This window comes from Periplaneta americana, chromosome 17 (genome assembly GCF_040183065.1).
Source record: "Periplaneta americana isolate PAMFEO1 chromosome 17, P.americana_PAMFEO1_priV1, whole genome shotgun sequence".
Classification (NCBI taxonomy): domain Eukaryota; kingdom Metazoa; phylum Arthropoda; class Insecta; order Blattodea; family Blattidae; genus Periplaneta; species Periplaneta americana.
The window spans coordinates 58,191,055-58,204,431 of NC_091133.1; the positions used below are offsets into that span (position 1 = coordinate 58,191,055).

Genomic DNA, 13,377 nt, shown 5'->3' on the forward strand with positions numbered 1-13,377 from the left:
TGATTTCCAGTTTTTTTATTATTGTTGATGTTCATAAAGATATTAACAGCATGTATTACCAAAAATGTACAAGACAAAATAGGTAATTAACAAAACAATACCACTTTGATAAACAAAATATTATGCTTGTCTTCAATGTAAGTACTGCTTCTATTTGACAGGTAATCCTCAACTTCATATTGTAAATAATACTTTGGTAAGGGTTGCCCACTCCAAACATAAAATCTGTATCCTTTCTGCATTCTTCATATTATATCAAAGAACGATATAAGAGTCGAGTCATTTTAAAAAGCTGACTTCAGTGGAAGTATTTCCAGGCTCAGATATATAAAAAGAACTATTGTTTGATAATACAGTCAACATTCTGAAAGTTATGAAATCTTCGTGACTGAAATTTAACACTAACTACAAGAGCTTATTGCCAATTGCAAGCAAATGTAAGGCTATGATTAAAAATAATTTCGTATCCTGAGCTCTGGAAATAGAGGTTTAGCCTTTAAAAAAATAATTTATTTCAATATTCTCGAAATCTATTTAAAATAGTTTGCCATTTCAAATTCCACTGTTGGTTTCTATGTCATTCTTGAAATAACTTGCAACAATCCTCTACCACATTTCACATCTTTTGCTGCAGGTACACATGTGGCAGTTTTTCTTTCAATAAATAAATTAATTAATAAAGAATATCTAGGAAATAAGTGATAACCTGAAGCCAAAATAAGGACTACAAATATGCTGTTTTTCGCAATTTAATTTTACTGTAGCCAATAAAAAAATTCATTAATTGCAAATATTCACACAAATGTGCCCAAAAATAATAGTATCATGTCCGAAACATCAACTTTGAAACAAAGAACGAGGAGAAAATGTATGAAGTTTCGTTGCAGTATAAGATATCAGCAACATTGCACCTGGTTTTCATAAATAGTCTGAGGAACAGATTCAGATTGGAATGTGGTTTTGTAAGAAATAATTAAATACATATTATTATGCAATTTGTAAAGCATTTCCAGTGAGTTAGAAATATGTGTTGGATTCTTTATTTCTGTTTAGAAGTTTTTTGCTGTAACACAAGCACTACCAGGTGTGGACCAGATGGACTAAAAGATCCAGGAAAATTCCTAACGTCAAAAATACTTTTCTCTCTCTTATTTTCTTTCAGCTGACACGTTCTGGTAATTTCTGCCTCTTGAATTCACTGTTAACATTCTTTTGTAGGAGAAAGAAATCCAGCTTCAATCATCCCAGAAATTCTGATATTGTGGGAACACTGTTTTGGCCAACTGTACAATGTTAATAAGCAGAATTTCTTGGGCAATCATGCTAAAGAGTGGGACAAAGGGACTGTACAAGAATCCTGTGATGTTATTTAACTCTCTCAATGGCAGTAAGAGGATCAACCTGAGGTTAGCCTCGACTCAATTTAAAATACAGTGCAGAAGGGAAGTCTTTTTGCACTGAGGTGAGTAATACTCTGCTGTTAGAGAAAGTATTTCAGTTGGCAGCAGTGGACCGGGTCAATGACATGTCTTTCAGTGGGGTTGTATAACTGAGTATGCTGTTATTACAAGCAGGAGTTTGGGCTACCAACATAACTAATGTTGCTAGCACGTACACTCCATTCCCTCCAGTGTGAAGCGACTTTCCTTCCTCACTGTACTGGACGTCACATATCACTGTAAACATAATCTGGAACTACTGATTGTGTATCCAGGAATTAATATGTTAAAAAACTAGAGAGCCATTTCTGTCACAACCTGCACCTACCACACAACAGAGATCAGATTCTGACTGACATGGGAAGGAGGAGAAGTGGGAGGGTTTGGAACCAGTCGCATTACTTGTACTCTTCGACATCAGACACCCTGCAAGCAAACAAATAAATCGGTTATAGTACATTTGTCAAAATTTCGATAGTAAACTCACTAATTTGCATGAGATCATGAGAAAGGATGCACACACACAGAGACAGCAGATTCCCTACTTACAGTCAAGTCAGTATTGATTGTTGACAACTAGCGAGAGACAGCATTTATAACTGATTTAAAAATAAAATAATCAATATTGGCTCAAGAAAATCTGTCTTTCTTTAAAAATTTTCTCCATTCTTTTATCTTCATAGCTAGTCTTTTCCAGCTACTCTCATCAAGAATTTAATTATTTTGACAGACACTTCCTCTATCTCATCTCTGATCATCCAACTTCTTTTTCACTCTCAGCTCTTAAAACGAAGGTGGAATAATTGAAATCAGACTCATTACAGTCACATTTGAAAATCGAAATTTAAATTTAAATAATATTATTACAATTCATGCTTTCTAACAATGAATATTTAGATTATTAAATTAACAGTTATCTTTTCATCTTTTTGGTTGAACTGCTGTTGTCATAGTTACAGGGGAGTAGAGTCATATACAGTAGTTGTTTCTACTGTCCTGCTCTCACATAGACACAGCAGGCTGCTCGATGTTGATTGTGCAGGTTACAGCGCTCTCTGCTTTCTTTTGGTATAAATTATTTGTACCATCTACAGCGAGCTGGCATCACCAACTGGATGTGGTCGGCTTGACGTAACTTACATCTTAGTCATAATGAATAGTAAAATTAATATAAAAGGAAAAAGGAGACTCACTTTTATTAATGACTAAACCATTTAATTCTTTGTGCTTTAATACAGGTCTTACAATATCTCCTCTTCGAATTAAATTATCTAAATCAGTGTTCATTCATAACACTCATATATCACATTCCTATTTTTACTCATATATGACCATGAGAGTAACTTTAACTGAAATTTAAATAATAAAAAATTTTGCTGATAATTCGCGATTTTCGATATTCCGCGAAAGTTCGTGCATTAATTACCGCGAATTAATGGGAGTCGACTGTATATCTTCAATTTTATTTTTTATTTAGAAGTTTTTATTTTAATTTTATATCTGTATTCACCTTTTCACCTATAAAATTATAACATTTTCTTTTACTACTACAATTTAATAATGAATGCCATAAAAAAATAAAAATTAAACTTTAAGCAATAAGAATATTTGGAGAAACTGACGGGATTATCTGTTCTGATACATGTCTTTCTAATTTCTATCTGCCTATATGCAGGAAGTCTTTTCTTTGTGTGTGCACCAAAAGTTCAGTTAACTGATCAATGATAATGCTCACCTGTGTAGAGTGGCGTGATTTCAGTCGCCATTGCCTGATAGGAATTCTCGTTCAAGGGCGGCACCCATCATGTTCCAATCACCATCATCAATGTCATCTGGAGGTTCATCACTGCCACAGCTGTCTTCTTCCTCCCCGAGGTCCAGGTCACTGGGTAGCGCTTCTCCACGACGGAATTTGGCACTGGGCATGTCATCCTCCTCGTCATCTTCCTCACCATCAGATTCTGTGGCCGTCCCTGCTCCAATGCGTTTGCGTTTTGTTGGACCTTTCTTACCCCAGCCATGTGGATGTTCACCTATGCAAATATGTCACAATACGATATATACACACATACAGATTTCAGACTTTCACACTGGTTGAGCTGTGACGACGATTTTTGGGTTTTTCAATCAAGTCTTAAAGCATTTCTAAATTTACCATGCCAGTCTCAATTTCGAAGTTTGCAGGTTGAAATCCAACCAAGGACAAAAGTTTGTTAAGTGTAATAAAAAATCTTTATCATTGTTTCTTTTTATGAAGAATATGAATCTGAAGATTCTATATTCTAAACTGATAATACATAAGAGAACTCAATGAATTCGAAAGCATCAGGCAAAATTGACCAAGTGTTTCTCTCTCACAACAAATTTAACATTGTAATCATTATTCTCTACTATGTAGCATGGTCAAGTGAAAAGGTCACTAGAGTTCCTAATAGCCACAAAGAAGATCTTCTCTGCTGTTAGTGTAACTCTGAACTTTTATGGGGGAGAGATACTGGAGTTTTCATTGCATGTTGGAATGTTTTGTTTCGTATTCGAAATGACACCAGATTTCATCTAACAAAACTAACCTTTTAAGAGACATTGGGACACTGTAATATCACTGCAAATACTGCAGTATTAGGCATAGTTACAGTGTCATTTGCACATCTGACAACAATTCTGGCACCCATTACACGCAACTCTCCCATATCCCAAATTGTCACCTGCAACTGTTCACACTGAATGTTTATTATTGTTCAATGGTCTGTTTTCACATGTTCATTAACTTGCGCAATAAGTTCAGGAGTGATCACGATGTTTGCCTGGCCAGGACGTGCATCATCAGCCGAACTTTCACGACCTGCATAGAACAGCAGCAAGTATCACATGTAATCAGAGAGGTCTCAAGGGTTGCTAGATCTTCAGGTGCTGCCTGGAGTGCTGGATTTGGAATATATGCTTAAGGTCTATGGGTTAATGAGCTCAGTTTACAGGCTTAACTTAAATATTATATTGCATTACCTAAAGTTATTATGTTATTATTAATTATTAGTGTTGTGGGATTTAATCAATTAATCGATCAATTAAAATTAATCGGTTGTAGTTGATATTAATTATTATTCTGTTAATACAAACTCATACTAAAAATTCCGACAATGTTTCTCTCTCGGAAACTGCTTACTTAAATGCACAATAGTACTGTTATTTTCTAACTGTAAACCAGGTGGCATACAGAAAATCTTTGCATAACGCTTCAGAAAGAGATAGAGATATGAGGACAGTGACCTAGTCTACCTCTATTGAAAGTTGAAACACAATGCGAAACCCTTATAAGTTTTATGGTTTTCCAAGAAAACTTCCACCTTGTTGTCAGCTCATCTTCCTAGCATATGAAATACATACGTTTCTGGGATTCGTCTTCCTCCTCATTCCTTATAAAATAGCCATGTTTACACTGTGTGCAAGTGACAGCGTAACTATCTTCTACTTTTTCTAAAATCTGGTAATTCGGATTATAATAGGGCCAATCTTCTGTTTTGACCGCTGTACTTTTGCAGGTGCTTGCAGTTTCTGTACTGAGTTTGTATATGACGGTTGTGTGTTTAGTTTGATTAAGAAAAAAATCAGTTTCCTGTGGTGTGTGAAAAGTGTAAACTCCATTATGTCATATGAGAATTTGAGAGGTAAACTCGGTGAAATGTTTGGATTTAAATTGAACAATTGTGGAGAAGTGCTTGACAGAAAAAAAGTTTTTTTCGTGTTTAGTGATGCAGGAAACTTTGTTACTAAACACAGAGCAGCACTTAATTCGGAGCATGTGAATGCACTCACGTGTTTAAAATCATGGATGAAGCAGTATTTTTTTATTTTATTTATTTTAGTGGGTTATTTAACGGCGCTGTATCAACTACTAGGTTATTTAGTGTAGATGAGATTGGTGATAGCGAGATGATATATATTTGGCGAGATGAGGCCGAGGATTCGCCATAGATTACCTGGCATTCATCTTACAGTTGGGGAAAACCTCAGAAAAAACCCAACCAGGTAATCAGCCCAAGTGGGGATCGAATCTGCGCCCGTGCGCAACTTCAGACCGGCAAGCAAGCACCTTAATCGACTGAGCCATGCCGGTGGCTATGAAGCAGTATTAACTAGGTGAGTCTTCATACTTTTTGTTAGTTATGTTTGTCTAAAAAATTCCCGAAGAAATTGACACAATAAATTTATAAGCCTCATAATAAATATGTTAGTAAGCAATTAAAATAGTTGTTTTGTAATGTAATGATACAATAGGCAATACTATACAGATATATAACATTTAATACTTATGCTTATCACCGACCACAAGTTAAATTTAACAATAACTGTGTATTACAGTATACTAAAACATTTTTTCAACTCGATTAAATATTTAGATTGATCGACAGCACTATTAATTATATATGCTAACTATGGTATCTGTACCATTATAATATAATAATGCTAATGGTTCAGTGAATATAAGTGAAAAGGAAAAGGTGATATCTAAGTTTTTTCCATAATGAATGGTTACGGGACAAGAACTATAGAAGTGATTACTAGAAGGTAATAATGATGAGTTTATGCACAAATGCAGAATATATGGTATCTCATTTACTGTTAAATATGACGATGTTAAGGCAATAAATGAACATTTGCAGTCAGATAGACACAAAGAAAGTGTTAGCAAGCAAATGAAAAATTAATCCATTCTTAAATCTTTCCATTAGTTGTAACTCACTTCACCAAAGATAAGGGAAAGTATAACGAAATTCTTCATTTATAGGAAGATACAAACAAATTCGTTGAGGGAATTTCAAATAAAATAAAATCTATTTTATTCGAAAATGATTTAAGTGTAACAATGTAGTTTCACATTCACTGGACAATGCTTCTGTTAAATTATGGTATATACAATAGATTAATGTTAGCAAGTTAAAAGATTTCTATGCTCATTATTGGTCCCCACCTCCTTGTTACTCTATTGGCATAGAAAAAAAAAAGCAGCTCACATGTTAACGTAATGAACAGGACGATAATACTAGATTGAAAGAAGGAAACATCAACTTGATTAAAGCCAACTGTTGTCACATATTACATAAATGTGCTAAATATGGATTCAAAATACGACATGGAATCCCATGCTCTTAAAATCTATTGAGACAATTCTCCATCTTCTAAAAATTCCAAGGAAATGAGGTCATTTTGTGAATTTGCTCAGCATGATTAAACTGCGTTGACATGATACAAGTGCAATCATACTAAATATTCTCATAAGAGCAAGCTCATACGAGCACACTTCTAGAAGTGGTTGACATGTATCGCCAATCAGTTCATTTTAAAAATGGCAGATCTCGTCCTGCAGGGAATTGGAACTGTTGTAGACACATTAATAAAGAAGCTAGAAATACACCAAACTCTTCCCTGTATAGCAAACAGAAGAAGTAACAGCCACAACTGGATTTTAAGCAGTGACAAATTGGGTGCATCTACATACTAATTGAACATTAAACCTAGAACCAAGGTTCCCTAATCCTTTTTTATTAAAAATTAATGTGTCTTTATTTGGAAATAAAAAAAAAAACACGAAATGACTATTTACTTAAAATAGGCTGTAAAAATTTCCATCTTACATAAAATGAAATGACACATGAAACGTTATACACTGTATGTCCTCAAAAGCTACAGTTCAAGAGAAATTAATTATTACATAGGTATGTGGTTATGTCGTCCGGCGCCTTGGCGTAGTGGTCTAAGGCATTCTGCCTAGAACTCGCATTACGGAATGCGCGCTGGTTCGAGTTCTCATGGGGGAAGAAATTTTCTCATGAAATTTCGGCCAGTGTATGGGACTAGTGCCCACCCAGCATTGTGATGCACTTGGGGAGCTGCAATAGGTAGTGAAATCCAGTTGCAAAAGCCAGCTATAATGGCTGGGGGGATCATCATGCTAACCACATGATACCTCCATTCTGATTGGATGATCGTCCACCTCTGCTTCGGCATGTGGATGTGAGGCCAGCAGCCGGCTGGTCGGTCTGGGCCCTTCATGGGCTATAGCACCACGGATTCTTCTTCTTATGTGGTTATATCTCCAATCAAGAACTTGTTATGACTAAAGTTTTGAAGCTTAATGATATCTACATGGATTCCTCTGTAAAATGAATCCAAACCTAGCAGCTACAGCTCATGCATTTTGTCAAGACACTCATGATGTGCAGTAGGGGAATATCGTTTCAATGGAGGGGGTAGGAATAGAAGGGAAGGTTGGGTGTGTGTCTACCGAGTTCAAGGCAAAGACAAACCCATTCCCCTATAATTCGTAAGTAGACTCATCTGATTTCGTGCACAGCTCTGTAGGAAGAGTGGGGGAGTGTCAGGACATAATGCATGCGCTGTACAGAAATTGTTATTTTCATTTAATTCGAGAAAAATTCGTTCCGGCACCGGGAATCAAACCCAGGAACGAATTTTTCTCGAATTAAATGATGATAATACACAGTGGCTACTTCATAATAGTCGTGTAATATTCAATGAGGTAGGCGAGACCTCATATATAATGAATATGTGATGTATTAATTGTTATTTTTCTGTGGAATCTTTATTTTTAGTGTAGGTCTACCCTTGAGTCATGGAAGTGTTTGCACAGCTTACACGTGTTGTGTTAGGATAATTAATTTTACATTATTCAAGTTTTCTGATTGAACCCAGTCACTTGAAAAGGTAAGGAAAGGGTAATTTTGTATTGTACATGTGGATAGTAAAATAAACAAAGTACTTAATAATTAGTATTAAATATATTTTGGCGCTAAACCTAATCTACAATTTTCTTCTTGAGGTTTATGCTTTACTGTAAGGGCCTGCAAGTCCTTGTTTTTGTATTCAGGCAGTCTTAAGTTCCATATCACTTCTTCTGTTTTATACAACTCGACTAATTGTACTGTTTCAGACTCTGTCCATTTTCTTGAGTGTGATCTTTCAACGCTCCGCTATCAGTCACCATTTTTAATTCATACTTGTATCGTAAAAACTGAGCATGATCCTAGTCAACTTGTGTCGGATGTCAGCTTCCAAGTGCACTAGTATTATCTGTTGCTATGATATGAGTGGCATTCGAGTGACCATTCAAGCAAACTCGGTCTGATTGTACTCGTATCGTGTCAATGCAGCTTTACAGTGAAATACTACATATTGTTTGCAATAGTTGTCTTTGAAGCCAGCTATTGAGCATCTTGTTAAAAGATGACGGGCTTTGAATATGTATTGTTTAGAATGAGGTAAAGAAAAAATACATTTCCTTATTTGGAAATTAATTTAAATACCAGAGCACTTTTTGTGTTTTTTAAATGAAACTTTAACTTTCTTTTGCAAAGCAATCATATAATTGGAAAAAGAGGATATACTTTCCACAACAGAAAAGCATATTCTAGTGAAAAGTGCGCAGTGGTTTACGACAAATTACTATAATACCATAATAAGTGGTATAATTTTAGTGACAATGACAATGTGTGTCTGTGCTCGATTTATATCAACCAAAGCTATTTTAATTTAATGATTTGAGGTGGGGAAGAAACTTGAAATTAATTGTATAATGAGTTTTCTGCTTTGAAATATGTAATATCAACGCCTGATAAGAAGGATAATAATTGTTATAAACCGAAGGAGTATGTTTTCTGAGGAAGTATATATACCAAGCCTATTCAAAATAATGCAGCATGTGCTCACTATTCCAGTCAGTAATGCGCACATCAGACAAGTGTTTAGTGTAATGAAAGCATTATGGTCAGATGACAAAAATAGAATATCAGTGTAACTTGTAAAGGCCCAGATTTATGTCCAAATGAACTTAAAAATGAACTGTCAAGGTTCCTACAAAATGATTCTGGAAAACTGATCTCTTCTGGATATAGAAAGGAGCTTTAAAAATATGAATAATAAGGCAGGCATTTATAATTACTAATGTTTTACTTTGTTATTTTTATTTGGTTAGGTATATCTTTGGTTTTAATAGAGAACAAGATAAAATAATTAATGATGATAACTTAAAAATGATAGTAATAACATGCAAAAATCTCCGGTTTTGAATCTATGTCAATTACACAAATATCGTCGGCCTTGGTAGCGTAGCTGGTATAGCATTGGCCTTCTGTGCTCGAGGTTGCGAGTTCGATTCCGTCCCAGGTCGATGGCATATGTGTGTTTAAATGCGACAGGCTCATGTCAGTAGATTTACTGGCATGTAAAAGAACTCCTGCAGGACAAAATTCCGGCACACCGGTGATACTGATATAACCTCTGCAGTTGCGAACGTCGTTAAATAAACCATAATTTAAATTACACAAATATCGCTGGTGTCCAGACTTGGCTCCAGTTCAACGTAGTAATCCTTGAGGTCTCTGGCAGTCAAGGAGAAAAAAAAAATAAAAGATTATCCAAAAGATAGTAGTAGCATTTACTCTTTCAGGGGAGTGCTAGAATTTTGTAAATTTACAATTTCTTTGTATTGTATTTTTCTGGCAATAAACATTATTCTTATTATTTAAGGGACTTAGAAAGAAGACGTTACAATGTAAATGATTTGATTCAGATTGACTGGCATGTCTGACTTACATGATAGTGAGTCTGCAGAGCTACTGCTGGACTCATCGCCTGATTCCGTGTTCTGCAGCTTCTGCTTAACTACTGGTGGTTGCTGGGGTTCTGTCTTTTCCTGCTCGCCTTCACTCTCTGACTCATTGAAGATATCTTCCACCTCCCGATCCATGTTGGCAATGTCCTCGGACGAAAATGACATCAGAGGATTGATTGTGTCCATGAACCGTCCACTGGGTGTGCGTTGCCGTGCTGCTGGCTGCTGATGTGAGGAAACATGTTCAGGACTGCCGCAGTGTGCAGGTGGATGTCTGTTTGCACTTCCACCCCGCACCAAAGGGTACAATCTGTAAGTATTTAACACTGCAATGACTAAAATTCAGACACAAAATGAGCTTCTGAATTGACATCAATATTTCCTCATTATTTCGGTTACCTATTTTGTACATTTACCTGAATCTTTTATTTGATCTAGCAGTCTATAATCTGAAGTCATAGTTAGTAAATGACCTGGATGTCGGCTTTTCATTTCAGATTCTCCAATTCAAATTTACTGAAGAATACAATAAACAAGAGACATGGAAACATAAGGGACTTAACACATTAACTGGAATTCAGATGACTGATTATATGCTGTTGTCTGGCGTGACTGCTGGATCCTTTTCTTGGATCTATCTCTCGAAAAGGTGAACACAAGTTTGTACATATTTGAGAATAAATTTGAGACATCTCGCTGGTTAGTGCACTACTGTATAATAGTGATTTTCTTTAACTTTTGAGTTTATATTGAATTTTAATTAACATACTACAATTGATTGAATGAGTAGATGACAGGCATTCCACTGTAACTCACAATAATCTTTAATGCAAAATACTTACTATATCCATAATGGGCGCCAAAAACTAAGTTATCAAGTATGATACAATAAGATGAGATCATCATTATGCTACAGCTGGAGTACTGGCTTTTCAAATTTGAAACCCATGTTCAAAATATATAATGCTTTAATTAGAGCTTACCCTGAGCTAAGTACACTTAACACATATAGATTTAAGAAACAAATCAGACTAATTATTAATTGTTTAAGCTCTTTGAGTTAAAAATTGATACTCTAATATTTATGTACTTTTGTATTTTCTATTTGTATATAGACCCTATTATTACATGCTGTATGTATTTTACCATTTATTAATGTTATTGTGCTCAATGAACTCTCTTAATTTTGTGATATATTTTGTATAACTGATCTGAACTGCGCCCGAGGACGAGCTTCTGCTCTTTCGGGCTGCAATGCCTAATGTACCTCAAGTGTAAAGTATTAAATAAATTAATTAAATTAAATTAAATAACAATAACTTTTCAAGTAAAGTGTATAACAGAAGAATGGGGTTTTCACATGTTTAAATCATCAAATAAATACCCACATAAAGGAAAACTGAAAGTGAAATACGTCGTGGAAGATAAACAGGAATATAGTGCAAATGATTTTAACATAGGATGAACGATCGATCATTCAAAATTTCTTTTCATTCTATGCCTAATAGACAACGAGTATGTGAAACACCAAACATATAATATGAAGGCAAAAGAAACAAGGTGTTATAGTACAGGTTTTCTTGAGATACTCCCATTTCTTTCTAGCTACCATTCTTCTATTTACTATAATAATTCATAAAATGAAACAAGTAAAGTTGTACAGCCAATGTGGTGCAATGTTGGATGTGATTATCAACAGAAAATGCAAATACCTATTTTAAGAAGCACATATGGTCGTAGTTTAATGTGACTGGCTGGCTGTTTGGTTGGTTTATGTCTAACAGTCAGCTATTTGGAATGAAACAATCCAGAAGAGCTGAGCAGTGTTTATAACTAGGTATCGAATGTTTAGGCACTAAAAATGAAGTTTTAATGCACTTCATAATATTGATATATGGAAAGAAAAAAAAAGACTCTACAATTTCTAATGTCTTTTACTCTCAAACTTGTGACTTTTGCTTGACAAAACTAATTTACAGAAAGAAAGACCTTTCAATATCTACCGAGTTACATGATGCATCATGATACGTCATTAGTACTGTAAAACTCTATTAATTTCTGCTAAATTGTGCCTTGCATCTTTTATATTTCAACAAAATGATGTTCACACATTTGCACTCACCATTCTTTTGTTCTTAACAATATTTAGCCACATAGGGATAAAGTAATTCTAATTCTGTTGATGGATCTTTAGGTTTCTTAAAATTTCAATGAATATTGTTTACACTTATACCTGTTTTTTTGAAAGATGGGACATGACAGTTAAGTGGCCGAGCTTGGAACTACAGTGCTATGTTGTCAATATGAACTACCATGCTGTCAGCTGATGGAAGCTAGCAACTGACGTTAGATTAAAACATTAACTGACTTGAAGGTAAAAAAAACAATACAAAATTCGACAGAGAATCGAAGACGAAACATATCAATTTTGTGCACAATAAATATCACCAAGAGAGCTATTAAGCACTCGCCATGTGGAAACTGTAACCTCCAACTCAACCGTTATAACCATAGCAACAGGCCTACCATGCTATGTGACATTCAGTTGTTTTTCCGATCGCAACGCTACTGTCATGTCCCATCTTAAAAAAAAAAAAAGGTATAATTTATGGAATTCCTACAGTCATTTCAAATTCTTCACCCTGATTTTGACAGTAGCTACAAGAATAGACATCATAATGTTTAGTATTTAATGATAGGCATGTATTTTCTATCAAATGTTAAGAACGACCAAATGTATAATTTTTATTCATAACTTTGGAAGAGTTTCACAGCTCAGTAGATGATTTCCATCCTTTAGAAGATCGTATTTACACAATACATAAGTCTGTGAAACTAAATTTCCAATTTTATTTAGATACTTGATATAGCAAATGCTTACTTTTGCACAGCAAATTTACAATATTCTTCTGAAATAATGCATTGAATATTGGAAAGACTACTTATTTAAAAAAATTAATAATAAAATATCTTGTACAGTAAAAATGAACTATAAGTGAAAAAAAGGAGTCAGTAACGCACATGATTTACCTAATTCAGATTCTTGGAAATAGTTCCTACTTTGAAATTGGTAATGCTGTATAACTTTATAGTATGGGTAGATTGAACTAATTTTAGCAGACAGGTAAAACTTGGTTTTTGTATTAGTTGGTCCAATGTACTTATGGCCTGATCAAAATAACTTTGTGACCGACACGTTTCAAGTAAAGAGGATACAGCAATTGTGAATACTGTCTTGTAGGCTACGTGAATGTTCAATAAACGCACAGATATTTCACCGCTAGGAAATTATCATATGCAATTTAATTT

The 13,377-nt window shown here is 34.7% G+C and overlaps 1 protein-coding gene across 2 annotated transcripts in view; it reads right to left on the reverse strand.

The window, feature by feature from the left end:
* Positions 1 to 13,377, reverse strand: part of Fcp1 (RNA polymerase II subunit A C-terminal domain phosphatase Fcp1) — a 38,534-nt gene continuing 25,157 nt past the window's right edge. The window contains exons 7-9 of one of the 2 annotated variants that reach the window (XM_069816281.1): positions 10,050 to 10,378; positions 3,175 to 3,472; positions 1 to 1,865 (exon numbers count right to left, since the gene is read on the reverse strand). In XM_069816281.1, coding sequence (XP_069672382.1) covers positions 3,195 to 3,472; positions 10,050 to 10,378 — 607 coding nt within the window. In that variant the 3' untranslated portion in view covers positions 1 to 1,865; positions 3,175 to 3,194. The remainder of the gene's footprint in view (positions 1,866 to 3,174; positions 3,473 to 10,049; positions 10,379 to 13,377) is intronic. The other variant, XM_069816282.1, reaches the window with a different exon arrangement.